The sequence below is a fragment of the Eleutherodactylus coqui genome, chromosome 2, assembly GCF_035609145.1.
Source record: "Eleutherodactylus coqui strain aEleCoq1 chromosome 2, aEleCoq1.hap1, whole genome shotgun sequence".
NCBI lineage: Eukaryota > Metazoa > Chordata > Amphibia > Anura > Eleutherodactylidae > Eleutherodactylus > Eleutherodactylus coqui.
Window position 1 is genome coordinate 268,659,488 of NC_089838.1, and position 26,712 is coordinate 268,686,199.

The 26,712-nt window shown below is 48.6% G+C and overlaps 1 protein-coding gene across 1 annotated transcript in view; it reads left to right on the plus strand.

Moving 5' to 3' along the window:
• Positions 1–16,871: 16,871 nt before the first annotated feature.
• RAB11FIP1 (RAB11 family interacting protein 1) overlaps positions 16,872–26,712 on the plus strand; it is a 34,571-nt gene continuing 24,730 nt past the window's right edge. The window contains exon 1 of the mRNA XM_066592995.1: positions 16,872–17,235. Coding sequence (XP_066449092.1) covers positions 16,886–17,235 — 350 coding nt within the window. The 5' untranslated portion in view covers positions 16,872–16,885. The remainder of the gene's footprint in view (positions 17,236–26,712) is intronic.

A 26,712-nucleotide genomic window follows, 5' to 3' on the forward strand; every position in this document is an offset into this window, starting at 1 on the left:
AACATTCTATTTGTCCTGCAGGCTTGCGCCAATTTATTTGCTGCCTGTGAAAAGTCTCCGCTGTGCTGCACTTCATATAACTGCATTTCTGTGCAATACATATCTTATCTGATTGAATATAGTCAGTGGGCCCTCCGTTTCCCAAAAAGGGAAACATTCTATTTGTCCTGCAGGCTTGCGCCAATTTATTTGCTGCCTGTGAAAAGTCTCCGCTCTGCTGCACTTCATATAACTGCATTTCTGTGGAACAGATTTCTTATCTGATTGAATATAGTCAGTGGGCCTTTTCTTTTTAAAAAAAGGGAAAAATTCTATGTGCCCTGCCTCTGTCAGTCCTCAGCGTTCTGTGTACGTGTGTGGTGGGTGGAGATAGTAAACAAATCATACGCAGCCAGCTCCGTTTAACAGCAGGCTTGCGCCAATTTATTTCCTGCCTGGGAAATCAAATCACTGGTAATACACCATGCTGAGGGGTAGGGGTAGGCCTATAGGACGTGGACGCGGGCGAGGACGCGGAGGCCCAAGTCAGGGTGTGGGCACAGGCCGAGCCAGTGCGGTGGCCAGGGGTAGAGGCAGGGCCAGACCGAATAATCCACCAACTGTTTCCCAAAGCGCCCCCTCGCGCCATGCCACCCTGCACAGGTCAAGGTGCTCTACAGTGTGGCAGTTTTTCACAGACGCCTGACGACCGACGAACAGTGGTGTGCAACCTTTGTCGCGCCAAGATCAGCTGGAGAGGCACCACCACCAGCATGCGCAGGCATATGATGGCCAAGCACCCCACAAGGTGGGACGATGCCCGTTCACCGCCTCCGGTTTGCACCACTGCCTCTCCCCCTGTGCCCCAACCTGCCACTGAGATCCAACCCCCCTCTGAGGACACAGGCACTACCGTCTCCTGGCCTGCACCCACACCCTCACCTCCGCTGTCCTCGGCCCCATCCAGCAATGTCTCTCAGCGTAGCGTCCAGACGTCGCTAGCGCCACAGTTTGAGCGCAAGCGCAAGTACGACGCCACGCACCCGCACGCTCAAGCGTTAAACGTGCACATTGCAAAATTGATCAGCCTGGAGATTCTGCCGTATAGGCTTGTGGAAACGGAGGCTTTCAAAAGCATGATGGCGGCAGCCCCGCGCTACTCGGTTCCCAGTCGCCACTACTTTTCCCGATGTGCCGTCCCAGGCCTGCACGACCACGTCTCCCGCAACATTGTACGCGCCCTCACCAACACGGTTACTGCCAAGTTCCACTTAACAACAGACACGTGGACAAGCACAGGCGGGCAGGGCCACTATATCTCCCTGACAGAGTCAGAACCTGGGACCGCTCACGTCCTACCCACCCCCAGAATTGCGTGCCCCAGCTCGGTGGTGGTATCTGCGGGGGTGTATGCTTCCTCCACTAAACCACCCTCCTCCTCCTCCTACGCAACCTCTGTCTCGCAATCAAGATGTGTCAGCAGCAGCACGTCGCCAGCAGTCGGTGTCACGTGGCGTGGCAGAACAGCGGTGGGCAAGCGTCAGCAGGCCGTGCTGAAACTACTCAGCTTAGGAGAGAAGAGGCACATGGCCCACGAACTGCTGCAGGGTCTGACAGAGCAGACCGACCGCTGGCTTGCGCCGCTGAGCCTCCAACCGGGCATGGTCGTGTGTGACAACGGCCGTAAGCTGGTGGCGGCTCTGCAGCTCGGCAGCCTCACGCACGTGCCATGCCTGGCCCATGTGTTTAATTTGGTGGTTAAGCGCTTTCTGAAAAGCTACCCCCACTTGTCATACCTACTTGGAAAGATGCGCCGGATCTGCGCACATTTCCGCAAATCACACACGCACGCTGCCACCCTGCGGACCCTGCAACATCGGTTTAATCTGCCAGTGCACCGACTGCTGTGCGACGTGCCCACACAGTGGAACTTTACGCTCCACATGTTGGCCAGACTCTATGAGCAGCGTAGAGCTATAGTGAAATACCAACTCCAACTTGCGCGGCGCAGTGGGAGTCAGCCTCCTCAATTATTTACAGAAGAGTGGGCCTGGTTGGCAGCCATCTGCCAGGTCCTTGGAAAATTTGAGGAGTCTACCCAGGTGGTGAGCGGCGATGCTGCAATCATTAGCGTCACCATTCCTCTGCTATGCATCTTGAGAAGTTCCCTGCAAAGCATAAAGGCAGACGCTTTGCGCTCGGAAACAGAGACGGGGGAAGACAGTATGTCGCTGGATAGTCAGAGCACCCTCCTGTCTATATCTCAGCGCGTTCAGGAGGAGGAGGAGGAGCATGAGGAGGATGAGGAGGAGGGGGAAGAGACAGCTTGGCCCACTGCTGACGGTACCCATGCTGCTTGCCTGTCATCCTTTCAGCGTGTATGGCCTGAGGAGGAGGAAGAGGAGGAGGAGGAGGATCCTGAAAGTGATCTTCCTAGTGAAGACAGCCATGTGTTGCGTACAGGTACCCTGGCACACATGGCTGACTTCATGTTAGGATGCCTTTCTCGTGACCCTCGCGTTACACGCATTCTGGCCACTATGGATTACTGGGTGTACACACTGCTCGATCCACGGTATAAGGAGAGCCTTTGCACTCTCATTCCCGAAGAGGAAAGGGGTTCGAGAATGATGCTATACCACAGGGCGCTGGTGGACAAACTGATGGTAAACTTCCCATCCGACAGCGCTAGTGGCAGAAGGCGCAGTTCCGAGGGCCAGGTAGCAGGGGAGGCGCAGAGATCAGGCAGCATGTACAGCGCAGGCAGGGGAACATTCTCCAAGGCCTTTGCCAGCTTTATGGCTCCCCAGCAAGACTGTGTCACCGCTCCCCAGTCAAGGCTGAGTCGGCGGGAGCACTGTAAAAGGATGGTGAGGGAGTACGTAGCCGATCGCACGACCGTCCTCCGTGACGCCTCTGCCACCTACAACTACTGGGTGTCGAAGCTGGACACGTGGCCTGAACTCGCGCTGTATGCCCTGGAGGTGCTTGCTTGTCCTGCGGCTAGCGTCTTGTCAGAGAGTGTGTTTAGTGTGGCTGGGGGAATCATCACGGATAAGCGTACCCACCTGTCAACCGACAGTGCCGACAGGCTAACACTCATCAAGATGAACAAAGCCTGGATTTCCCCAGACTTCTCTTCTCCACCAGCGGACAGCAGCGATACCTAAGCAATACGTAGGCTGCACCCGCGGATGGAAGCATCGTTCTCTCTCACCATCCAAAACGGGGACATTTCTGCTTCATCAATCTGTGTATAATATTCCTCCTCCTCCTCCTCCTGCTCCTCCTCCTGAAACCTCACGTAATCACGCCGAACGGGCAATTTTTCTAAGGGCCACAAGGCTCACTCATATAATTTTTCTAAACAATTTTTATACGTTTCAATGCTCTTAAAAGCGTTGAAACTTTAACTTGAACCAATTTTTCGTTAAACTGGGCTGCCTCCAGGCCTAGTTACCACTTAAGCCACATTAACCAAGGCGATTAATGGGTTTCACCTGCCCTCTTGGTTGGCCATGGCCAATTTTTTGGATGTACATTAGTACTGTTGATACAGCAATTTTTGTGGGCCCTCGCCTACAGTGTAATCAAATGAATTTTTAGCCCACCTGCATTACAGCAGACGTTACATCCGCTGTGTTGGGCAATGCAATGGGATATATTTATGTACCGCCGGTGGCTTCCTGGCACCCACCCATGCTGTGGGTCCACAGAGAATTATAAATGCATCTGTTTCCACATCTAAAGAACCCCAGTCAGACTGGGGCATGCAGTGTGGGCCGAAGCCCACCTTCATTAAGCACGACATTACTACCTCAGCTGTGTTGGGCAATGCAATGGGATATTTTTATGTACCGCCGGTGGGTTCCAGGGAGCCACCCATGCTGTGGGTCCACAGGGAATTATAAATGCATCTGTTTCCACTTGTAAAGAACCCCAGTCTGACTGGGGCATGCAGTGTGGGCCGAAGCCCACCTGCATTAAGCACGACATTACTACCTCAGCTGTGTTGGGCAATGCAATGGGATATATTTATGTACCGCCGGTGGCTTCCTGGCACCCACCCATGCTGTGGGTCCACAGAGAATTATAAATGCATCTGTTTCCACATCTAAAGAACTCCAGTCAGACTGGGGCATGCAGTGTGGGCCGAAGCCCACCTGCATTAAACACGACATTACTAACTCAGCTGTGTTGGGCAATGCAATGGGATATTTTTATGTACCGCCGGTGGGTTCCAGGGAGCCACCCATGCTGTCGGTCCACAGGGACTTCACAATAGGGAGTTGTACCTGCCTGTGTCTATGAATTAAAAAACGCGGTCTGACTGGGGCATGCAGACACCTTGACAGAATGAATAGTGTGTGGCACATAGGTTCCCCATTGCTATGCCCACGTGTGCAGCTCCTGATGGCGGTGGCACAGGATTATATTTCTCATTGCTTCTGTACAGCATTGTGGGCTATCGCCCCGCCCCTTTTAAAGAGGGTCGCTGCCTAGCCGTGCCAACCCTCTGCAGTGTGTGCCTGCGGTTCCTCGTCATGGCAGACGCACTTATAAATAGACATGAGGGTGGTGTGGCATGAGGGCAGCTGAAGGCTGCGCAGGGACACTTTTGTGTGCGCTGTGGACACTGGGTCGTGTAGGGGGGGTTGGGCAGCATGTAACCCAGGAGAAGTGGCAGCGGAGTGTCATGCAGGCAGTGATTGTGCTTTATTGGAGGTAGTGTGGTGCTTAGCTAAGGTATCCATTGCTAATGAGGGCTTTTCAGAAGTAAAAGTTGTTGGGGGGGGGGCCACTCTTGCCGCTATTGTGGCTTAATAGTGGGACCTGTGAACTTGAGATGCAGCCCAACATGTAGCCCCTCGCCTGCCCTATCCGTTGCTGTGTCGTTCCCATCACTTTCTTGAATTGCCCAGATTTTCACACATGAAAACCTTAGCGAGCAGCGGCGAAATACAAAAATGCTCGGGTCGCCCATTGACTTCAATGGGGTTCGTTACTCGAAACGAACCCTCGAGCATCGCGATAATTTCGTCCCGAGTAACGAGCACCCGAGCATTTTGGTGCTCACTCATCTCTAAAGATCACACATTGCAGTTTTAGAGGCATGCGTGGGGCAATGTGTTATGAAGGCTAGCACTGGAAACAAGGCTCTTAGAAGACAAGGCTTCCCGTGAAGTGTCCACATGCCACTGGAATCTGAAGTGGCTCCTTTTGCTTACCAACCTGACACTTCATGGGAAGATGCTTGTTTCTGACAAGACAAAAGATGCTGTGAGATATTTAGCGATGGTGACATGTTGTCGTCTTCTTGGCAGGTGGCCAGAACTGCCGGTGTGAGGGGCAGCAGGGCTGCTTCTTTGGTTGCTTGGTCTGCCAAGGCATATCTAGAGTCTGTGTAAATGTTAGCTGTCTTGTGCCAGCATACAGGCGTGTGTAAGGGCCTGCAGTTCAGCTTGTTGGGCTAGGATGTGTGCAAGTAATCACTGTTGATGAAGGACAGGGGTCTGTGTGGTGACCGCATATCCAGTGTAAAATTGTCCATCTACAACATACCTGGAGCCATCAACGAACAAGGTTAAGTCGGGACTAAATAGTGGAGTATCCTTGACGGAATCAAACCCAGAAGTTTCCATCTGCATGAGCTGGGCGCAGTCATGAGGTTCTTCTTGAGTCGCTTGGTCAGTGTCATCCTGTTCTGGTAAGAGAGTGGCCGGATTCAAAGTCTGAAAGCGGGTGATGGTAACGTTGGCAGGCATCAGGAGGGCACATTGGAGTCTCATGCAATAGGCTGCAGACAAGTACTTGGGCTGAACCTGTGTTAGAATGGCAGAGATATCATGTGGTGCTAACAGTTGTACCTCATGATCCAGAACTAGGTCTGCTGACTTGTCCAACATCCTGGAGACTGCCGCTACTACTTGCAGACAGGAAGGTGATCATCGGACGACGGGGGTCTAACCTGCTGGAGTAGTAGGCTACGGGTCGTTGGTGCCCTCCGTGCTGCTGTGTGTCCATTGTTCTCATTGCTGTAGAACCTGAAGGGTTTGTTGTAGTTGGGTAAGCCCAAGGCTGGGGCTGCCAAGATGCCTACTTCTGTAAGTTGGAAGGGTTTCTTTTAGAGATGAGCGAGCACCAAAATGCTCGGGTGCTCGTTACTCGGGACGAAATTATCGCGATGCTCGAGGGTTCGTTTCGAGTAACGAACCCCATTGAAGTCAATGGGCGACCCGAGCATTTTTGTATATCACCGATGCTCGCTAAGGTTTCCATTTGTGAAAATCTGGGCAATTCAAGAAAGTGATGGGAACGACACAGCAACGGATAGGGCAGGCGAGGGGCTACATGTTGGGTTGCATCTCAAGTTCCCAGGTCCCACTATTAAGCCACAATAGCGGCAAGAGTGCCCCCCCCTCCCAACAATTTTTACTTCCGCCTGAGCCAATCAGAGGCAGGTCTGACTCACACCCACTGCCGGCCGCGCTGAACTCCGTCTGCCGGGACAAGGTAAGTATATATATTTTTTTTATTTTAACACATTTCTGGATGAATTGCAGGGAAGGGCTTCTATATTTAAGCCCTTCCCGACAATTCATCCCGCGCACGCCGGCAGCCCATTGCTTTCAGTGGAACCTGCTGTATTGCCGGCTCCATTGAATTCAATGGGCAAACATCGTTCTTCTCTGCCACAGCTGTCACAGCTGTGGCAGAGAAGAATGATTTGTCTTCTATATGTTCTCAATGGGGTCGGCGCTGCTGCCGCCGGCCCCATTGAGCGCATATAGAGAAGAGAACAGGAATCGCAGATCGCAGATAGGTGCGATCTGCGATTTCTGACTATGGCCTAAGAAGGACCGTTGGGGTTCTTGAAGCCTAAAATAACTCCTAACGCTCTCCCTATAGCAGCTCCGGCATCAGCAGCACTGTCCCTGATCTCTGTCAGAATGCATCTGTGGCGAGCCGCGGGAGGGGCCGATTTATATACTCGGGTGACACCTGATCTCGCCAGCCACTCACTGCAGGGGGGTGGTATAGGGCTTGAACGTCACAGGGGGAAGTTGTAATGCCTTCCCTGTCTTTCTATTGTCCAGAAAAGCGCGCAAATTTCTCAGGGAAGAAAATGAAAGTGACTCGAACATCGCGTGGTACTCGTCTCGAGTAACGAGCATCTCGAACACCCTAATACTCGAACGAGTATCAAGCTCGGACGAGTACGCTCGCTCATCTCTAGTTTCTTTCTTGAGACAGTCATACAGCCGCTACATCAGCTGCAAAGCATTCACAGTCCATGGTCTACAAAAGAAACAAGTCCTAGAAAGGTACTTAGTTTAGAGACAGAAGCGGGTACCTTAATGTCCATAACGTCAGATTTACGGTGCTGGGTGAGATGACGAGCTCCTGACGTGAGACAATGTCCAAGAAAAGTCACAGATGAACAACAAAACTGGAGCTTCTTCTTTGACGCCTTACATCCGTTCTTTATAAGGAATTGAAGTGAAATTGAAGCTTTTACGCATGTAGCTTTGTCTGGAGCACAGAGCAAAAATCATCAAAGTATCGTAACAAAACAACAGCCTGTGATTCAGGTCGCCAGCCTTCCAACACTTGACCCATGAGCTGTGAGAACAGGGAGGGTGATATCTGAGCTCCCTGCAGAGTCACAACCCAGGTATATTGTTTGCCTATGTGTGTGAAAACAAACAAATACCTACTGTCTTTTATACAGAGGGATAGAGAAATACATGGCAATGGGACTCCTGATTTCAAGTGGTAGTGCTCGTCTGCCTATATCCGTTGTTCCCTCACTCCAAAGGCGGGGCTGGAAACTTGTAAGCATTTTTCCAGCTCCTCCTCTAAAAACAAATGTGTGCATATGGCTATAGGGGTTTCTGAAGACTGACAAAATGCAGCTAGTATACAGATTTCTTTCTCTGCTAACTGATCCATGATTTTAACCAACCCATCCTCCCTGAACTCTAAGAGGTGTGGATTTTCTGCAGCAAATCCGCTCCTAATAGGTTAAGAGGAGAGGTTTCATTAACCAACAATCGAGTAGTCAGAGAATAATTAGTTGTGAACTTCACTTCTATTGGCTTAAACAAAGTAGTATCTTTTGGTGTTCCATCTATTCCTACACATAAAAGACTTTGTTTACTGACATCACTCTCTTTGACACGTCTGCTGTGTATTACACTAGTGGCTGCTCCAGTGTCTACCAGAAAGGGGAGAGGACTTTCTGAACCTACAGTCAGAGACAATAGCTGCTGGGCCCCTTCTGGATTTGCTAACTTGCAAAGGGCAGACGTCATTAATGAGTACAGACACTGGATTACCTGTTTCCTAATGGTCAGAGGAGGACAGTCTGGATTTGGACTGTCCATTCTGAGCCTTAGGATGTGCCCTACATTGTCTACGCATGTGGCCCTGTTTGTCACAGTTGTAGCAAGTGATAGGTTTTCGGGATTCATTATTGTCCAGGTTTTCAAGTACAGTAGTACAGGAGACTAGCTCAAAACCTCAGACAACTTGAAGAAGAGCCTGAGCCTCTAGAGTACGCCATTCAGGAAAGGCGACTTCTAGTTTGTCCTTCAGGGTCTTTATAAGACCTCCCACAAAGGCTTGCATAAGAAGTTGGGCATGTGTAGGGACATTAGGATTGTATCCCAAGTCCCTCCACGCTACCAGAATCCTAGACAAACATTTTTCTGCTGATTCTGTCTTCTCCTGCCTAACATCATGCAAGGTAATTCCTAACTTTGTCATATGCTTTGAAGCCCAGTCTGTCAGATGATGTAGGAAAATAGCCCCTGAACCTGACACTTTAGGGTAAGGTGGTGGAATAAATTCCTCCATCATCAAGGGGAAGAAGAAGGGATCAGCCTTATGTCTGGCCACTTCTTTTAGGTCTTTATAACAGCAGTCATAAACTCCTGCTAACTGTAGACAAGTTTTATAGAACTCCATGGATTGTTTCTCAGGATCTGGCATTGTTAGTAATATTATCTTTCTTATTCTGTACTTACTGACACCATCATTTTCAATTCTTTCTTCTATCTTCCCTTTAGCAACCAGGCAGGCACATCTGCCCCAACCTTCAGCTGCCTCCAGGAGTTTAGAATCTTTAAAACTACATTTATATTCTATCATTGCATTTGACCACAGACGGGGACTAAGGGACCCATGTCTGGTGTCTTGTTTCATGATAGACATCAAAGCCTTACATTCTTTAGCTATCTCTTTACCTTCCATATTCCTTACTATGTTTTTAGCCATTATCCATTCTGACTCATCCAAGGTGGCTTTCTTAGACCATCCATTACCCATGTTTTACTGATAATCTATATGGGTTTTTAATAACCTTTTTCCTCCTTATTTGAGGAGAGGATAACCCCGTCTGAGGATATCATGACCACTATAGCAAGAGATTCTTGTCACAAATCAGACACTTTTCCTACAGACAACATACAGAACAAGTGTTACCGCTGTGTGACTCTAAAAACTCAGACTTCACAGTGCAGGACCCACATAAACCATATACACAGGTGATCCCGCTGCGTGACCCTAAAAACTCAGGCTTCACATTGCAGGACCCACCAGAGACCGGAACATATTACCAGTAGATTAGGGAACTTAGATCATAAAATAGCCACACTAGGACAATTATTTAACCTATTGATATTATTATGGCCTTTAAACACACTGAGTTACACATTCATTCAAACCTAGACAACGAGACTGCTTATTTGACAGGGTTCTTTGTCATATAAAATGGACCGAGTTTAGACCTTAAGGGCTCATGTCCACGGGCAAAATATGATTTAAGATCCGCAGCGGATCTCCCGCATGCGGATCCGCACCCCATAGGGATGCATTGACCACCCGCGGGTAGATAAATACCCGCGGATCGTCAATAAAAGGGATTTAAAAAAAAATGGAGCATGGAAAAATCTGGACCATGCTCCATTTTCGTGCGGGTCTCCCGCGGGGACGGCTCCCGCGGGCTTCTATTGAAGCCTATGGATGCCGTCCGGATCCGTGGGAGACCTAAAATAGGAATTTAAAGTATTTACCATCCGTAGCGGACCGGGAAGGTCTCCTCTTCCTCACGGCCGCATCTTCCTTGCTTCGGCTCGGCGGATGTGCCCGGCGCATGCGCGCGGCACGTCGACGACGTGCCGGCGACGTGCCGCCGGCGTGAGGAATTCATCCGCCGGCCGAAAATGAAGATCCGGCCGTGAGGAACAGCTGACCTTCCCCGCCCGCGCCGGATAGGTAAATGCTTTTAAATTCTTATTTTCGGCGCTCATGTCCGCGGGGCAGGAGGGACCCGCTGCAGATTCTACATGGAGAATCTGCAGCGGATCTTATTTTCCCCGTGGACATGAGGCCTAAATGAACCACTCAATATAAATGAACACACTTACCCAACTTTGAGCAGACAGAATCACAGAGACACAATGAGGGATATGAATAACAGTTTCTTACCAGCCGGCTTTGTCCTGATTATGAGTCTGTGCATTCTGTCCATTCGAGAGTAAGTTGGGTCAGAGGTTCCGGTCACACTCGTTCCCTGTTCCGGGCGTCAGCTGTTATCGGACCACACCGGTACCGATCTGATGACCTCGTTGCCAGGTGCCAAATTGGTAGATATGGAAGCCCATGATGAGGAGATTTGCTAGCAATTATCTATCAATAGCATGAAATCACTCCATGTTATGTCAAGACATTTCTCCAGTAAGAATCTCAAGGAAATTCTACTTTATTAAGAAACATTGCCAACTCTTATACAGAAAGATGAGGGCGTATCCAAATGTTGCTTAGTACAAAGATTAGTGTTATATAATTTACTGTTACAAAGGTAAAAATACTTATTGATCACAAGACTTATTGATATCTACCAAATAGTCTCAAAGCTCTTAAAGGGGTTGTCTCGCGGCAGCAAGTGGGGTTATACACTTCTGTATGGCCATATTAATGCATTCTGTAATATACATCGTGCATTAAATATGAGCCATACAGAAGTTATTCACTTACCTGCCCTGTTGCTAGCGTCCCCGTCGCCATGGATCCGTCTAATTCTGATGTCTTCTTGCTTTTTTAGACGCGCTTGCGCTGTGCAGTCTTCTCCCCTTCTGCTCGGTCCAGGCACGAGCGGCGTTCTGGCTCCGCCCCTTCTACGCGTCATCGCGTAGCTCCGCCCCGTCACGTGTGCCGATTCCAGCCAATCAGGAGGCTGGAATCGGCAATGGAACGCACAGAGCCCATGGTGCACCATGGGAGAAGACCCGCAGTGCACAATGGGAGAAAACCGCAGTGCATCCCTGGGAAAGGACCGGCGGCCATCTTGAGAGAAGATTTTTTAAAGTCCTTATTTCGTCGGATCGTTAAGTAGCAAGCGGCTTAAAAACCGCTTTACTTTGCTATTTTATGCCAGGGGGGTGACAAGGGGAATGGTGTAAGGTAACATTTTGAGGTTTGCCGCGAGACAACCCCTTTAAGGCCCGTCTCAGACATAGAAATTACCTAAGTCAGCGGGACTGCCCCGCCTAAGTCTGGTCACCTTAGTGGAGATGGTTCCTCTGAGGATAGGAGGTAAATGATGTGGGGAGGTAAAGATACTAAGGAGGTGTTGCTAAACATGACATTTCCTTCTGATGAGAAAGGGCACACAGCAGGGAATAACATAACCTGTCTATTGATTTTACATTTATTTTGTCTTATTATATTTTACATTAAAGGGGTTGTACTAAGATACATTTTTATTACCTATCCATAGGATAAGTGATAAGAGTCCCATCTGTGGAGGTCTTACTGCTGAGACCCTCAGCAATCCTGAAAATGTGCGTCCAGTGTCCCCCTCTTCTCTTCACTATGGCTCACTGCAATAGAGATTGAATAGAGCAGCAGTTGAACATGTGTAACACCATTCATCTTTAGGGTGACTTCACAAGAGCATGTTTTTGTGCGTACATAGGTGCATACATAGGTGCAAAAACTCGCTTGAAAGCAGGTCCGTGCATTGTTTACAATGGAGCCTCTGCCAGCCCCCTGCATTCTTTTTCAGGAAAGGGCTTTACATATAAACCCTTCCCTGAAAAAGAAAAAAAAGAAAAAATATACTTACCTGTCCGCCGCTGCTGTGGCCCCCACGGGGATGAAGAACACATCTGCCGCAGGCGGCAGATGTTTCCTTTATCCCGCTAGTTAAAAGAATTCCCTGCTGCTATATCTGCCACATCTGTGACAGATGCAGCAGAGGAATTCTTCAATTCTCAACCGCAGCTGTCACACATGTCAGCTGCGGTAGAGGATTCTGCTGCCGACAATTGATTTCAGGGAAGGGCTTTAAATATAAGCCCTTCCCTGAAAAATCAAGTAAAAAGTGGTTTAAAAAACAAAAAAAATAGATACCTTGCTTCAGCTGTGTCTTCTCCTGCTGTCCCCTGCACTGTGGTGCTGATCTATCAGCAGCCGGGAATTTAAAATCCCTGCCTGCTGAAAGAGCTGAATGTGATTGGCTGAGGTGCTCAGCCAATCACAGGCAGCTCTCCCCGAATTAATGATGGGCGAGAGCATTGTTTTCAATGGAGCTGCAGGCATCCGGGGCTCCATTGAAAACAATGCATGCATTCCCTATGGTGCACACATGTCCATCTTTGCAGGCACACGCCGGTAAAGCACGGACATGTGAACACACCATAGGGAATGCATTGTTGCAAATAGAAGCATGTTTTTGTGCGTGCGTATGCTCATGTGAAGCCACCCTAAAGAGACTGCTGGAGATAGCTGAGCACTCACTAATGAGACCCCCACTGATCCTGCGAACAGGGGTCCCATGTCTCCTTCTTCTCTTCACTGTTGTCTCACTGCACCTAGCCACAGCATCATCAGACTGAATGCAGCAGCAGTCGCACATGTGCAGAATTGTTTTCTTCATTTCAATGTGCTGACGGAAATAACTGAGTACATGTGCCTGGCTAACTCCAGCAGAGCCATTGGAAATAAATGGAGCAGTGCCACCCATGCATGACTGAATCGTTTTATGTGGCCCACTTGCCATGCAACAACCTAAGGGCTTTTTCACTCGGGCGTGAAGATGTTCGTCCGGCCGTGTCACAGCCACGGCGCAGCCGAAAATTGCGTGAACGAGTGACAGCTGTGACCAAGTCACGGCTGCAACTCCCATTTAAACGCCCGTTCAGATGGCCGAGGCTGAGACGCATAAACGCCGTCGGCCAGGTCACCCCCTCTCTGCTCCTTGCCGGCTTACAAGGGTAGTGGGTTGGATCTTAGCAGAGCTAGTCCCTCCCCCTCTCCGCTCCAGCCTGTGGGAGCTGACGGCAAGGGGTGGGGCTTTGCCACACAAGTTCTGCCCTGTTCCGCCCCCTCCCATTGCAGACAGACGACAAGGAGCGGAGAAGGGGAGGGAAGGGGGAGGGAGTTTACCAGTCACGCTACTAAACTTCCTCCCACCTCCCTTCTCTGGCAGCTCTAATAGGCTTCCATAGGAGTCTATTGCAGGGGCCGCCGTATTCCGGACAGAAAAGATAGTTCCACACATCAGGAAAACGTCCATCTGAACTGATGCATTGGAAAACAATGCATCAGACGGGTACGTATATCGGCCGGCCGTGAAAATGTGGTGGATATACCCTCGTGTGAGAGAGCCCTAACAGGCATTTCACTCACACAGCCTGCAGCTCCGGTCCGGCGGTGGTGCAGAGTCTGTGACTGCTGACTCCTTCCCTGCTGTGTCTATGTGTGCCATCCTGTACGCCACATGGATACCAAGGGGAGAGGCCAGCGGTTACAGGCTCAGCAGCAGCTGGGTGAGTGGAATGCCTGTAGGAATGCTGGCCGGCTAGGGGCCAATTGCTACTGAGGCTGATGTGGGGGTCACTGTTTTTACTGGGGCCACTATGGGGGTCACAGTTACTACTGGTGCCACAACTACTGCTGTTACTACTGTGACGGTCACTGTTACTACTGGGGCCACTATGGGGGTCACTGTTACTACTGGGGTCACAATGAGGATCACTATTATCAGTGGGGCCACTAAGGGGGTCACTATTACTACTGGGGTCACTTTGAGGAGGTCACTATCACTACTGAGACCACAATGGGGGATCCTATCACTACTGTGACCACTATGGGGGTCACTCTTATTATTGGAGCCACTCTGATTACGGGAGTCGCTTAGTACTGGGATCACTATTATTGCTGGGCTCACTATGGGGGTCATTGTAACCACTAGGGCCACTATGGGGGTTCCTATCACTACTGGGGTCACTATGGGGGTCACTTACTACTAGGACCACTAGGGGGACCCTATTACTACTGGGATCACTATTACTACTGCGGCCACTATGGGGTCACTATTACTATACTTTCTTACAATTACAATCGGCCCTTTGAAGGCTCCCATAAGGCTGATGTGGCCCTCAGTGAAAATTAGTTTGATGCCCCTGCTGTAGGGGATGCAGTGTTTTCCCAGCGAGGAGGAGAGGGAGACACAAGAATTCTGTTCTTGGGATCAGTAGGGTCTTAGTGCTGAAACCCCCACCGATCAGACTTTTATAACCTATCTTATGGGCTGGTGATAAAAGTTAGTTTTGGTATAACCACTTTAAGGTAAAACAACATAACAACGAGGACTATGGGGTCCAGTACATCAACCACCAACAATCAACCAGATAGTTCCCCCATTCTATGGATTGGGGATAAGTTGTTTTTGTGGGACAGCCCCTTAAAGGGGGTTCCAGTCTTTTTAAACTAACATGCTATCCCCTGGATAGGTCACCAGTAGCTGATGGATAGCGCGGTCCGCCGTTTGGCACCCCCATCCATCAGTTGATTGTCAGAGTGTGCCAGATGTTGTCATCAAGGAAGAAGGGGGCACACCGATGTCACTCCCACTGAAACCAATGGGTGCGCTACACTTCCTGCTCAGGACAGGATGTGACATTCAAACCATGAGAGGGGCAGGAGGCAGCACACGGGATCTTGCAGTCAGCCTGGATGGCGGGAGCGGGTGAGTATTAAAGAATACATCCCTGTCACATCCCATAAACCTAGTTTATGGTCCTGTGGGGACGTGACAGGTTTCCTTTACACTTTGGAACTGATTTATGACACTGTCTACGGGTTCACAAACACTGCGGGAACATTTACTATTAGGCCGATTTCACACTGGTGACAAAGTCGCACGTCTTTCTCGCTATGTGACATCGCTACAAACGCATGTATGTAAAGCCCATGCTTTCCAATGGGTTCCTTCACATTAGCGGTATTTTGTAGGCTGCTACATTGCGAGAAAAAAAAATTGCAGGTTATTAAATATTGCTGCAATTTGCGAGGTTTTGTAGCCCATGTTTCCCTATGGAGCCTTCCTTTCTGTTGCATTGCAGAAAACGTGGTTTTCGTGTGGTGCGATACAACTTTTACAGTAGGAAATAGTACTGTAAAAGCTCTAAAATAAGCCCTAGCTGCAGTAAAAAAAAACATCACCTAACAGCCGCTGTCCAGCTCTGCCGCACGTCTTCTCTGCAAGTCATTGAATGGCTGTGATTGGTTCATCGAGTGCTGGCTCTGATTGGCTGAGCCGCGATGCTTAAGAACCAATTAGAGGACTAAAGACAAAAGTCGGGGAGCTGCGGAGAAGACGTGCGGTGAAGCCGGACAGCAGCTGTTTGGTGATGGGGTTTTTTTTCATGCAGCTAGGGCTTATTTTCAGGGTAGGGCTTATGCACCATGCGCAACTTTGTAGCCGCAAGTTTCTAGCGACACAAAATTGCAATATCGCCACGAGAAAACACAGTGATATCGCCCAGAACACAGATGTGATATTGCTGCGATTTTCTCGTGGCGATATCGCTGTCGTCCGTGTGAAAAAGGCCTTAAAGTGAATCAGGATTAAAGTAAACCTGCGGTTTGGTACCGTGTTAGCCAGTAGAGCAAAATGTGATTGTTCTTAGTGAGAGAAACCAAGTAATCTTGTGGATATGATACCTTTTAATGGCTAACAAAAATACATGACGTAATAGCGAGCTTTCAGACCTTCTGATGAAGAACCCGAGAGGTTCACAAGCTCGCTATAACATCATGTATTTTTGTTAGCCATTAAAAGGTATCATATCTACAAGATTACTTGGTTCACACGGGGCGGATTTGTTGCGGAATTTCGCTGTGACAAATCCGCCTGCGGCTGCTAATCCCGGGATTAGCCAGCCATGTGGATAAGAATTAGCAAAAATCTCGTCCACACGGGGCGGCCAATCCGTCGCGGCAAAGCCGGGCAGAACCGGCGTTGTGGCGCGGAATTAGAAGATGCAGCATGTCTATTTTTTTTTCCCGCTGCGGCCTCGCTCCTCTCTGTGGGAAGAGAAAGCTGAAGCGGAATGCCAGCAGCCAAACTGCTCCAAAACCTGCAATGAAATGCAGGTTTTGAAGCTGCGCTTTTCCAGCGGAATTCTTGCGTTTTTTTGCCAATTCGCCCCATGTGAACCTAGCCTAAAGGAAGCTGTCTTTCTTGCCTGTAGCAACCAATCACAGCTCAGCTTTCATTTTTTTTTCAAACCTTTGAATGAAAAGCTGCCTTGTGATTGGTGTTTCATAAACCTGCTCCTTTGTCTCCTTGTTTTCAGCGTTTGTCATTAAAGTTGTTTTATACAAACAAGGTGTTGTGAGCGAGACCCCGAATCCGCTCTCTAACTGGTCGCCGCTGTAACACGTGACCAGAACGTTACTAGGTTACCGCGGGATGCTGCCAGCAGCAGGTAGTCGCTGGTTGCCATAGAGAGAAGGTCACGTCTCCGGGGAGCCCCGCCCACCTGTGGAGCGCTGTATAATAGTGCGGTCCCCGCCCGCCTCCACACACTGAGCAGCAGGTGACGGCGGTAACATGGCTCTAGCGCAGCAGTCACAGACATGGTTCCCCACACACGTCCAGGTCACCGTCCTACAGGCAAAGGGCCTGAGGTCAAAGGGCAAAACGGGGACCAATGATGCGTACGCCATCATCCAGCTGGGGAAGGAGAAGTACTCGACCACGGTGGCCGAGAAGTGCGTGGCGCCGGTATGGAAGGAGGAGGCCAGCTTCGAGGTGCCGCTGCTGCACAACAACAACCAGGAGCGCTGCACCGTGCACGTCATCGTCATGCACCGGGCGCTGGTGGGGATGGACAAGTTCCTGGGACAGCTGGACCTCAACCTGTGGGAGCTGCACCAGACCAAGAACAGGAGGAAAGTCCAGTGAGTATCCAGCCAATCACAGGGCCGCTCTCAGGCTTCACAGACTCCCTAGGAGATGAGACCAGCCAGCTGATTGGCTGCTCAGGGCAACGTCTTCACTGCCCACTACCCTGGTCCAGTCTGTGCACTCTTACAGGGGCTGTCAGGCACCTATCCTCAGTGTAGGCCATCAGTAGTTGTGCTGCGCTGACCCTTCTGATCAACTATTGATGCCTCTCATCAGGATAAAACTTCAGGTCACCCCCTTCAATTTTTTTTTTTTAACAACTCAGGCTACATAGAAGAGCGCCCCCTGGTGACGGCCGTAATGTAGACTGATTTATTTATAAATGGCGTGGCATATCACACTTCCATGGGGGAAGATGGAAAGAAAACCTTTGTTTTCCTGCCCATAGTAGCTCAATGACACTGAAGACCTTTTTGGTTTTAAGCCGCTTCTCAGTTTTCCGTCTCCTTGCCCTTTTTTTCCCCCTTCTTTCTTTTACACTGGAACAAAGGTGCAGATGGGTGTGATATGTCTTTATTGAAGTCAGTGCCATACAGAATGTGATTGTTCTCAGCAAGAGAAACGACGTAATCTTGTAGATATGATACCTTTTAATGGCTAACAAAAATACATGATGTAATAATAGCGAGCTTTCGTACCAACGCAGGGTACTTCTTCCGGCTTGAAGTACCCTGCGTTGGTACGAAAGCTCGCTATTATTACATCATGTATTTTTGTTAGCCATTAAAAGGTATCATGTCTACAAGATTACTTGGTTTCTCTTGCTGAGAACAATCACATTTTGCTCTACTGGCTAACACGGTACCAGATCTTTGTTTTCATTATGCCATACAGAAAAAATACCAGTAGTCTGTCTTTTTTTTGTTTTTTTTTTTGCACCTGGCGTTCTCTGACAATGCGCAGGAGACGATGAAGGCCAAAACAGATCCATTTACATTACTGAAAAGGTGACAGTGAAAGGTGAAATGAGCGAAAACATACTTTGTGTTTTTAAGAAAGGTCTGCCAAAAAGAATGGAAGGAATGCTTTCCGCTCACTGCCCTTTCGCCTCTGCTTTGTAGATTTCCATGTTTGTAAAATGGAATTTTCTGAAAAAGCTAATGTGAACCCAGCCTTACAGTTTAGGGTGCCTGTCCACGGGCGTGATTTCGCGGTTTATTGCGCCGGCCCCTGTCCACGAGCGGAGAATCATTGCAATTATCCACGAGCGGCGGGCAATTCACAGCATGTTGCGAATATCCCCGATTCTCCGCTCGCAGCATGCTGCGAATATCCCCGATTCTCCGCGGCCAGCCTATCTGTCAGATAAGGCTGACCGGCGGAGATCTGCCGCGGGACTTCGCATCGCTTGTGGACAGGGGGCCTTAAGTTTGTTGTGTTTTTTGTTTTGTTCTGTTTTTGTTCTTGAATGACAAAATGTTCTACTTTACAGTAAAAAAAAAAACAAAAACACAAATTTATGAAACTGCAATTTTAATAAGTTTGCAAAAAAGAACAGTGCACTCTTAAATCACCCCACATTTGCATTTTTAAAAGAACAGTGCAGAAGTAAAGCTGACCTCTTCATCCAGCAGCCAGAATGACTGAACTGTTGGAAGAACTCGCCAGGCTTTAATGCCCCTTTACAGAAGTATGTAAGGGGGCATATCCTCTCATGGATTCCTCTGCGGCAGAGTTTCGGCGCCCACGTCAAACATCTGTAAGGGGCACTAAAACGTGAAAGGTTCTAACTCTTCAGGTCCTTCTGGCTGCTGGATGTCACTTCTATGAAGAAACCAGCTTTACTTCTACAGCGTTCTTCTTGACTCGCATTGGCGTTCCTGCACCCCCCCAATCAGTTGAGGAAGTTGGCTACTGATCGCCTCGGATGGCCACCAGCACCGCTCATTATACCTGATCTGATACATGACTATACTTGTGGCTGGTGTTTTAGAGTGCTTCTTCATACCATGTCTTTGGTGGGTTGCGCGGCCATCCGTTGGCAGCTGGTACAATGCCGTCATCTTATGACACACTTGGTACTTGTGTACTGCCATTAGCAGTTAGTGTGCAGCTGATTATACAGTGATAACAGGTCTTGGCTCGCCATGAATGTGTTGGGTGTGACTGTCCACATTCTGCAGGTTCATGGTGAATTGGCAAACCCCCAAAATCTAGAGATGTAAACCCTTTACATCCAGTGGTGGACAGTCTGTGCTCTGCAGTTGGGAAGCCGGGGTCCTCATCACTAGTTATTACTGACATGCTAATATACTGCAAACCCCAGTCTTTGGGCATTTAGGATCCATTGAAAGATTAATTTTTGGAAGAAGCCAAGTGGTATCCTCTATGAGCGCCTGTCATCACGGGCAGATCACACTACTGTATGTTCCACACATGTCCACTTTATGGGAATTGTAGTAGCTTCATCTCTATTATAGATTACTATTGGGACTCAGGAATGCTATTTTTTTTCTCCTCGGGGAAAGCACCTAGAAGGTGAGTGTGAGGAGACTTGTAAGGCCATTTATGCTCCTCTGGGTAATAGGCAAATAAGGGAGATGGGACAATATCTCTGCAGCGCCACCTATTGGAAGGCAGCATTCCTGCAAGTCAATGTCAGACTCTTTATACAAGCCTTGTAACAATGACTGGGAATTGAAAGCCAAGTCAGAATCCATACACAGACAGCTGTTTCGGGGTGTTTGCCCCTCATCAGTGCGCAGTAGGTTTCTGGCTTGGCTTGTGAGAGGCCTGTGACGTGTATCAGGAACACTATCTTATCTCCTTGGGGCTCATTCACATCTGTGTTGGAGGTTGTCTTTGGAGCCTCCATCAGATTAACATTTGGTATGAAATAGCGCTTTATGGAGGGTGTAGCAGAATCCAGGAGGACGCCATTATAATCAGTGGGGTCCTGCATGTGCCAGATCTGACCTGTCCAGTTCTGCAGTCGCCCTAGGATGGAGCCAAGCAATGGAATTGCACAGCACAAGTGTGAACGAGTCCTTACAGAAATGAGTATGGCTTATATCGAAGGCTTGGGGTGCCCTTTGGACCAATCATATTGACTATAAGGGTGCAGTCTGAGTGTAGGGATAAAGTTCTGCTTTCCATCCAGAAAGGAAACCTTGGACTGTCTGCTGTTGCTGACTAGTAATGTAAATGTCTGTCGGTCACCTTTTGAGCTCGGCTGCTATTAAAGAGTCTACCGAAAGCAAAAAATTACACCCTAAGTGAAGCTGATCAGAAACGCATCCTATACGATGACAAGCAACGTGTAACAATGTCACCGCGCACCACGAGGCGTTGGCATGTGAGGACACTTGTGGCCACTTCTCACTGTTGTCATGGATTGTGAGCAGATGGGGCTGACAGCTGTATGTATAACCCATCTGCTTGACGTTGCCAGACTGCGTACATGCAAACATGGCCGTTCAAGGGTTAAAGCAGCACTACAGTGACTTAAAGGTTAAAAAGTGACAGACTGAAGACTATATAATGATGGTATTAACTGGAGGCGAAACCATTTCTGCCTGCTGGGTGGACAATTGAAATATCAATGCCTTTTTATATTCGTCCAAATTATAAATACAGTCAGAGGATAAGCTGTGATCTCCTCCATTATACCTGTGATACGAGTGAGTTTGTTTCCGATGGACAGACGGAAAGTCATAGCGTAGTGATAACTCTACATGGCAGGAGCCTAAAGGTATTTTTTTTTACATAGGCAGATTATCTGCCTATCATAATGAGCCCGGTAGTCAGCACTCGTTAATAATGCTTACACGGGCAGATGATTAGCAGTATGGTGATCACTAGTCTATGATTGCCCCATACGGCTATCGTTGGTTGGCAACAGGACCTCTGTTTACACAGGAAGATGTACCGCCAACCAGCACGTGTCTTTAGGCATAAACAAGCCGGCCAATGAGCGTTTGGTTTGTTGCTGATCGTTGACATATTTACACGGACCGGTGATTGAGCAAATTAACATTGGGGGGAATGTTCTTGCACAATAATGGGGTCATGTAAGGGGCTCATTTAAGGAGTGTGGGTACCTCGGTGGTAGGGACTGGTGGCTGCCCAAACTCATTTGAGTGCTGCTCAACAAGATTGGCGCTTGCAGAAATGACCCATTGGATGGTAGGAGTTTCCCTCTAACCGTTGCGGTTGGTCGGGGAGATTCCGTCCTCCATAGTGAAAGGTTTATACGCTGCGTGTTTTTATTACTTAATAGCCTTTGTGTTGCTCTGTGTGGCTCGGGATACAATGTTTTTGTTTCTGTGGACTCAGTCAAATGAGAAGACAGATTCAGCTCATGTCAACAAACAGCGGAGGGTCAATACTGTTGTGTATTTCCTCCTAAGGTGGTTGATGTATATTTCACTGGTGTGCGATGGATATGCAGGGAGACTGAAGCCACATTGGGCGGTATGCCCACATCTAGAGCTAAAGGTGATGGAGGGGTAACTGGATCACTCCATTGTTTCATCACAGCTTTAAGTAGATGTGCTTCCTTGTTTTAGACTTCTTAAGGGAGAACCCCCGACAGAACTGGTCTCCTGCTTAAAGGGATTTTCCAATGGTCTTTTGAAATAAGAGCATGTTTATACAATGAAGTTAGTTTTGTGATCCAATTCCTGGTGTTGATGCTTGCTGTCACTGAATGGACACACTAGTTTATACCCAGAGGCTGAAACTGTCCATTTCCAGTACTTGCCAAGACAGAATTAGGGCTGTCACGATCTCCCGCTAAGAATGGAAGCTGGTATGTAAATGATTTCATCCTTTCCATTGAGCCTGAGTGTAACAGGCTTAAGGGGGTATTCCCAAGATGAACTTTTATCAAGCTGGGTGATAAGTCTGATTGGTAGGGATTGCACTGTTTAGACCCCAGTAATCCCAAGAATGGGGGTCCCATTATGCTGCTCTTCCCCCACCCCTCATTGAGCAGGAGATTGAATGGTGTGGCGGTCACGGATTCATGGTGTTGCTCTGTTCTGCTTCAGTAGGGCTGGCCACGATAGCCGAGCGCTTCTCCTCAGCTATTTCTGTCAGCCCCACTGAAATGAATGGAGTGATACTGTGCTTGTGCGACCGCCTCTCCTTTTAGTCTGACATCCCTGCAGTGATGAGAAGAGACAGACACCGGACCCCTTTCCATAGTAACCGCTCTTAGACATCCGTAAGGCATTGTATTTACCAGTTCCTGTTTTCCGCCACATGGGAACAATTGGAATTTATTGAACTTAATGTTCCAAAGCAGGCGGACGCTAAACAAGTAGTCCCTTCAGATGAGACTAGGAGTGAGGCTTTATCATCCCGTTAGGGCGTACATGGTGCCTATTACTGTCGGAGCCAAGTAACGAGTGCTGTAACAATGCCAGTAATGTAAGGTTAGTGGGTTTGTTCTACAGATAGCATTCTCTAGTTTGAGGTCTGTAACCACGGTGTGCCTATAGTGTTTCCTGTCTGATAATATGTGCCCATATCCTCTGTCAGTCGTTACTAGACCCCGCCGGCCCTCATTAGGGGAGAAGCGCTAGTGGCCACTAGATCCAGCTTCAGGAATGGAGTGACTCTTCATCATCGATAGACTTTTACTTTATAGGTCACTGCTGCGAGCACCGAAAACCAAGGGGAAGCTGTGGTGACAACCAGGATTTCCTCCTTCAGGGTGTCCCTAATAACTTTGTTTTGGCAGCCGCTACATTAGTTGAGGTTGTTGCCTTCGAGCGCACATCAGTCTGTGGGTGACTACTCTGGACTCTCTTGCTGCCAACTGGTGTGGTGCATAGTGACTACACGTCTGCCCATTGTATGCCTCGGGGCAACATGGCAGCCGATCCCTGGGCTGTAAAGACACTTATTTATCAAAATTAGCAGTAAAATAAAAGTATCTACATTAGAGTGCTTCCCGTATGAGCTGGATGTAAGGAATGTAGAACAGGAAGACTGTGAAGAACTCCTGGTGTTGATGTTGTGCTTGTACCACACCCAGTGTGACTGGTGCATGGGAAGAACACAATGGCCATGTGACTCGTGACTGGTGGAGACATCTGATCACACAAGGACATGGGGGGGGGGGGGGGAAATGGGAAGATTAGTAGTGGGTGAAGGATGGATGCGTAACGTTGCCTGTTGTACATCGGCATTCAGTCTTTAAGGCTACATGCACACAAGCTAGTGCGATATAAGGCTGAGTGAAGAATGGAGTCCATGCTCGAGATTCTCATCCATGTGCATAAGGCCTACAGGTGTTGTACAGCATTACAAACACATGGCGCCGTTCTTCCCAAAACAGCACCACACCTGTCCACAGGCTGCTTGCGCCATTGCTGCTCATTTGAATGGAGCTGAGCTGCAGTACTAGATGACTGCGGGCTGTTTTTGGAAGAAAGCCGCCATTTTTCTTTTTTTCTAATTCTGTACACCTTTTAGGTATGGGATTATGCAAATTAGTATAAAGGCATTTCCTGGGGGTTTTGGGATGTTCCCAGATCTAATACGATAGAAAGAGTGACTAAACCTAGAAATGCATGATGCCAGTAGCTGATATAGACTGGCTCACACCACCTGCGTTTCAGGTAATTGTAGAAAACACAGGAGGATGATCGGGCTTGGCAAGGGGGGAAGGTTTTAAATATATCCCCCCTGCCCCACACACCCCCTTGCCTGTGGTCTGTGGCTGGTGCTTGCTCACAGTACTTGCTGGACTGGTAATATGCCTGCCGCTGCGAAGGAGCTGGCACAAGACTCAGATTACACTTTCCGTACAGTGGAAATTTACATGGGTCTCTGTGACAATACTATGATCCTATCACATGGTAAGGAGGTTGTGTAGGCCAGTCGGCGACTATAAATATCCCCAGAGACAATACATAATGTCCATGTGTGTAATACAAACACTGCCGCATGTCCTTACATAACTATTCCTTCACCTCTCACAGTACAGGTGTGCCCGGGCTCTAAATATACCGTACATTGTCTGCGTTCGCACCTTCTTGTTATGGAGCTATAAAAAGGCGCGGGGGAGCCGCCTCACGGTATCTGCCGGTTGTTGATACCAGGTACAGTTGCGTGTCTAGTCTTATTATACTGGTAACAGGTTAGACCACATTCCTTTTGGCCTTGACATCACAATACTTCATGTCCTTGTGCTGAGGCCACCTGTCTTATGGCTTGTATATCCGTCCGTCTGATTCTACTGAGGGTTCGATATCTTTGCATATTTTCATCCACTTCATTTCCTCACGCACACGGGCAGACTTGTATTGGGAATCCAGAGTGGGCATCCACCTCCGGATTCTGCAGCAAGTACCGCCCATAGCATGCTATGGAAAAGTGATCCTTCATGCACACGACCGGAAACCAATTGCGGTTTTTGCTCGCAGAGGGAAAATTGTAGTCAATGGAAGTCGTCTGATCTGCGGCCCTTCCCCAATTGACATTGCAAATAGGTTGTGGATTCTCCATCATCGACAGGTGATGACACGGGAAAAGCAGGAGTTTAAAACGACGACTCATGCGGAATCCAACCTGCCTGTGTGCATGAAGTACTTTTACATGAGCCACAAGGAGGCAAGTGAGCACTAATCAACTGTTGGCCCGTATAAACAGGCAGTGGTTCTCTATATGAACGACTACCTGTTTACTGAAAGGAGTTGGCCGGACAGAAGAGCTCTCCGGTGTTCTCCATCTCCATTCAGTGAATGGTCATCACTCCTGTGTAGAAGGCCAAAGTTGGCCCGTGCAAAAGTATCTTTAGAAAGGTCAGATAGGAAATTGCCCCAGATATAAGTCAAAATAAAGAATGGACATGCACATGACAAACTACGTATTGTCTTCTCTCTCACAGTAGTACAGCTTCAGGCCTTCAGCTTGTAACTTCATAATGCTCATACATTGTATGAGTAAAAAGGGGGAGAAAAATTAAAAGGCCACTCCGGCAAAACACTTTTGTTTTTTGATTTTTAATTCTCTGCATCGCTCACGTGATTGCCTTTCGCACTCTGGCGGTCTCGACTGTATATTGCAGTCATTTCCATGCCGTGCGTCCTCCTGTCTGATACTTAGCAGATACCATCTTGAGGCTAAGACTTCTCCCTGCATTCTCTTTCACTTTTCTGCTAGCAATCCAATGATACATCAGCACAGTGTCACATGACCAGCTAGAGCCTGTACCCTCTCTGCCTACTGGAAGGACACTGAAGTTAGCATTGCCTTTTATATTTGTCTAAGTATACAGTCAGTAGCATGAGCTGTGGGCTCCTCTATTATAACTGTGTGACAGGAGCTAAATGGGTGCTAGTACAATGCTTCTAAAGCACCACATTTTAGAAGGTGACATTTTGCATAAGTCAATGGCTGACCTTCTAGCAGGCCATATAACATGATGGGGAATATAAGCCAAAACCAGACTGTTCTCCAGAAGGAAAAGATAACCATGTACAGAAAGGTCTTTTGGGGTTCTTGCCCCTCATCCGTGTAAAGTTAGTTGCTGGGCGAGAAGACTGTGATGTGGGTCAAGAGGGGTTCAGTTATTCTGGAGACTTCCTAGTAGGTGTTAGACTTACAGGTCCCCTATGCTCCTCTAAGAAATTTGGTTTTCAGATGAGAACTGTAATGCCAAAACAGCATGTCTGTACCTGGTTATCTCTTCCTTCTGGCTTTGTCTTGGCAGTCATTTTACTAGGCTTGTTACAAGGTCAGACACTGACTTACAGGGCCTTTGCCTTCCAATAAGCGGTGCTGCAGAGGCGGTGAACCATCTCCCAGTGTGGGAGAAGAACCATCTGCTCTGGGTTGACGCGAGGCATCAGAGTTCAGTGTGTAAAGTCCACCTTCTCCTACATCCCTGGTATGACTATATGGAGGCTGATCAGGCTCTCCTATAAGCTCCTTATGTGCGCCGTTACCTTTCAGTCAATCTTGTTGACCTTTTCTAGACAGGTTTCTGGACAGAGAATAAAGGCTGGAAGCTGTTTTCCAGTAACCCTGAGCGGCTTATCTTGCCTTTGACTCATTGAACTTAGATGTTTGGTTACATGCACCTCCCCCGACATTCCAGCGGACTCCATCCATATATTGTAGGAAAACAAGCCTGGCATCCAGGACCCTTCACTCACCCACACTGGGAGGACTGGGTGACGGACATAATTACACATCATTCAGTGCTAGGACAGGCTGATCTCTCCCACCTCTGGAACTTACACCAGTCTCCTGTTCTTGCCCACCCTGCATGCAGTGGTCAGTGCACTATGCGTCCTCCATCGCTCCCATAGAAGTCCCTACGAGCTACAATGTTTGCATATCTCACATTGACTTCTCGTAATCTTTTGAGATTTATAATGAGACTACTTTCCCCAGTTCCCTCCACCCCCCCCCCCCCCCCCCCCCCCCCCCCCACGAACTATACTGCCTGTGTCCGCCCGTCTCCTCTGGACGCTTCTCTATACAGAGCTGGCAGCCAGTCAGCGGATTTGGGC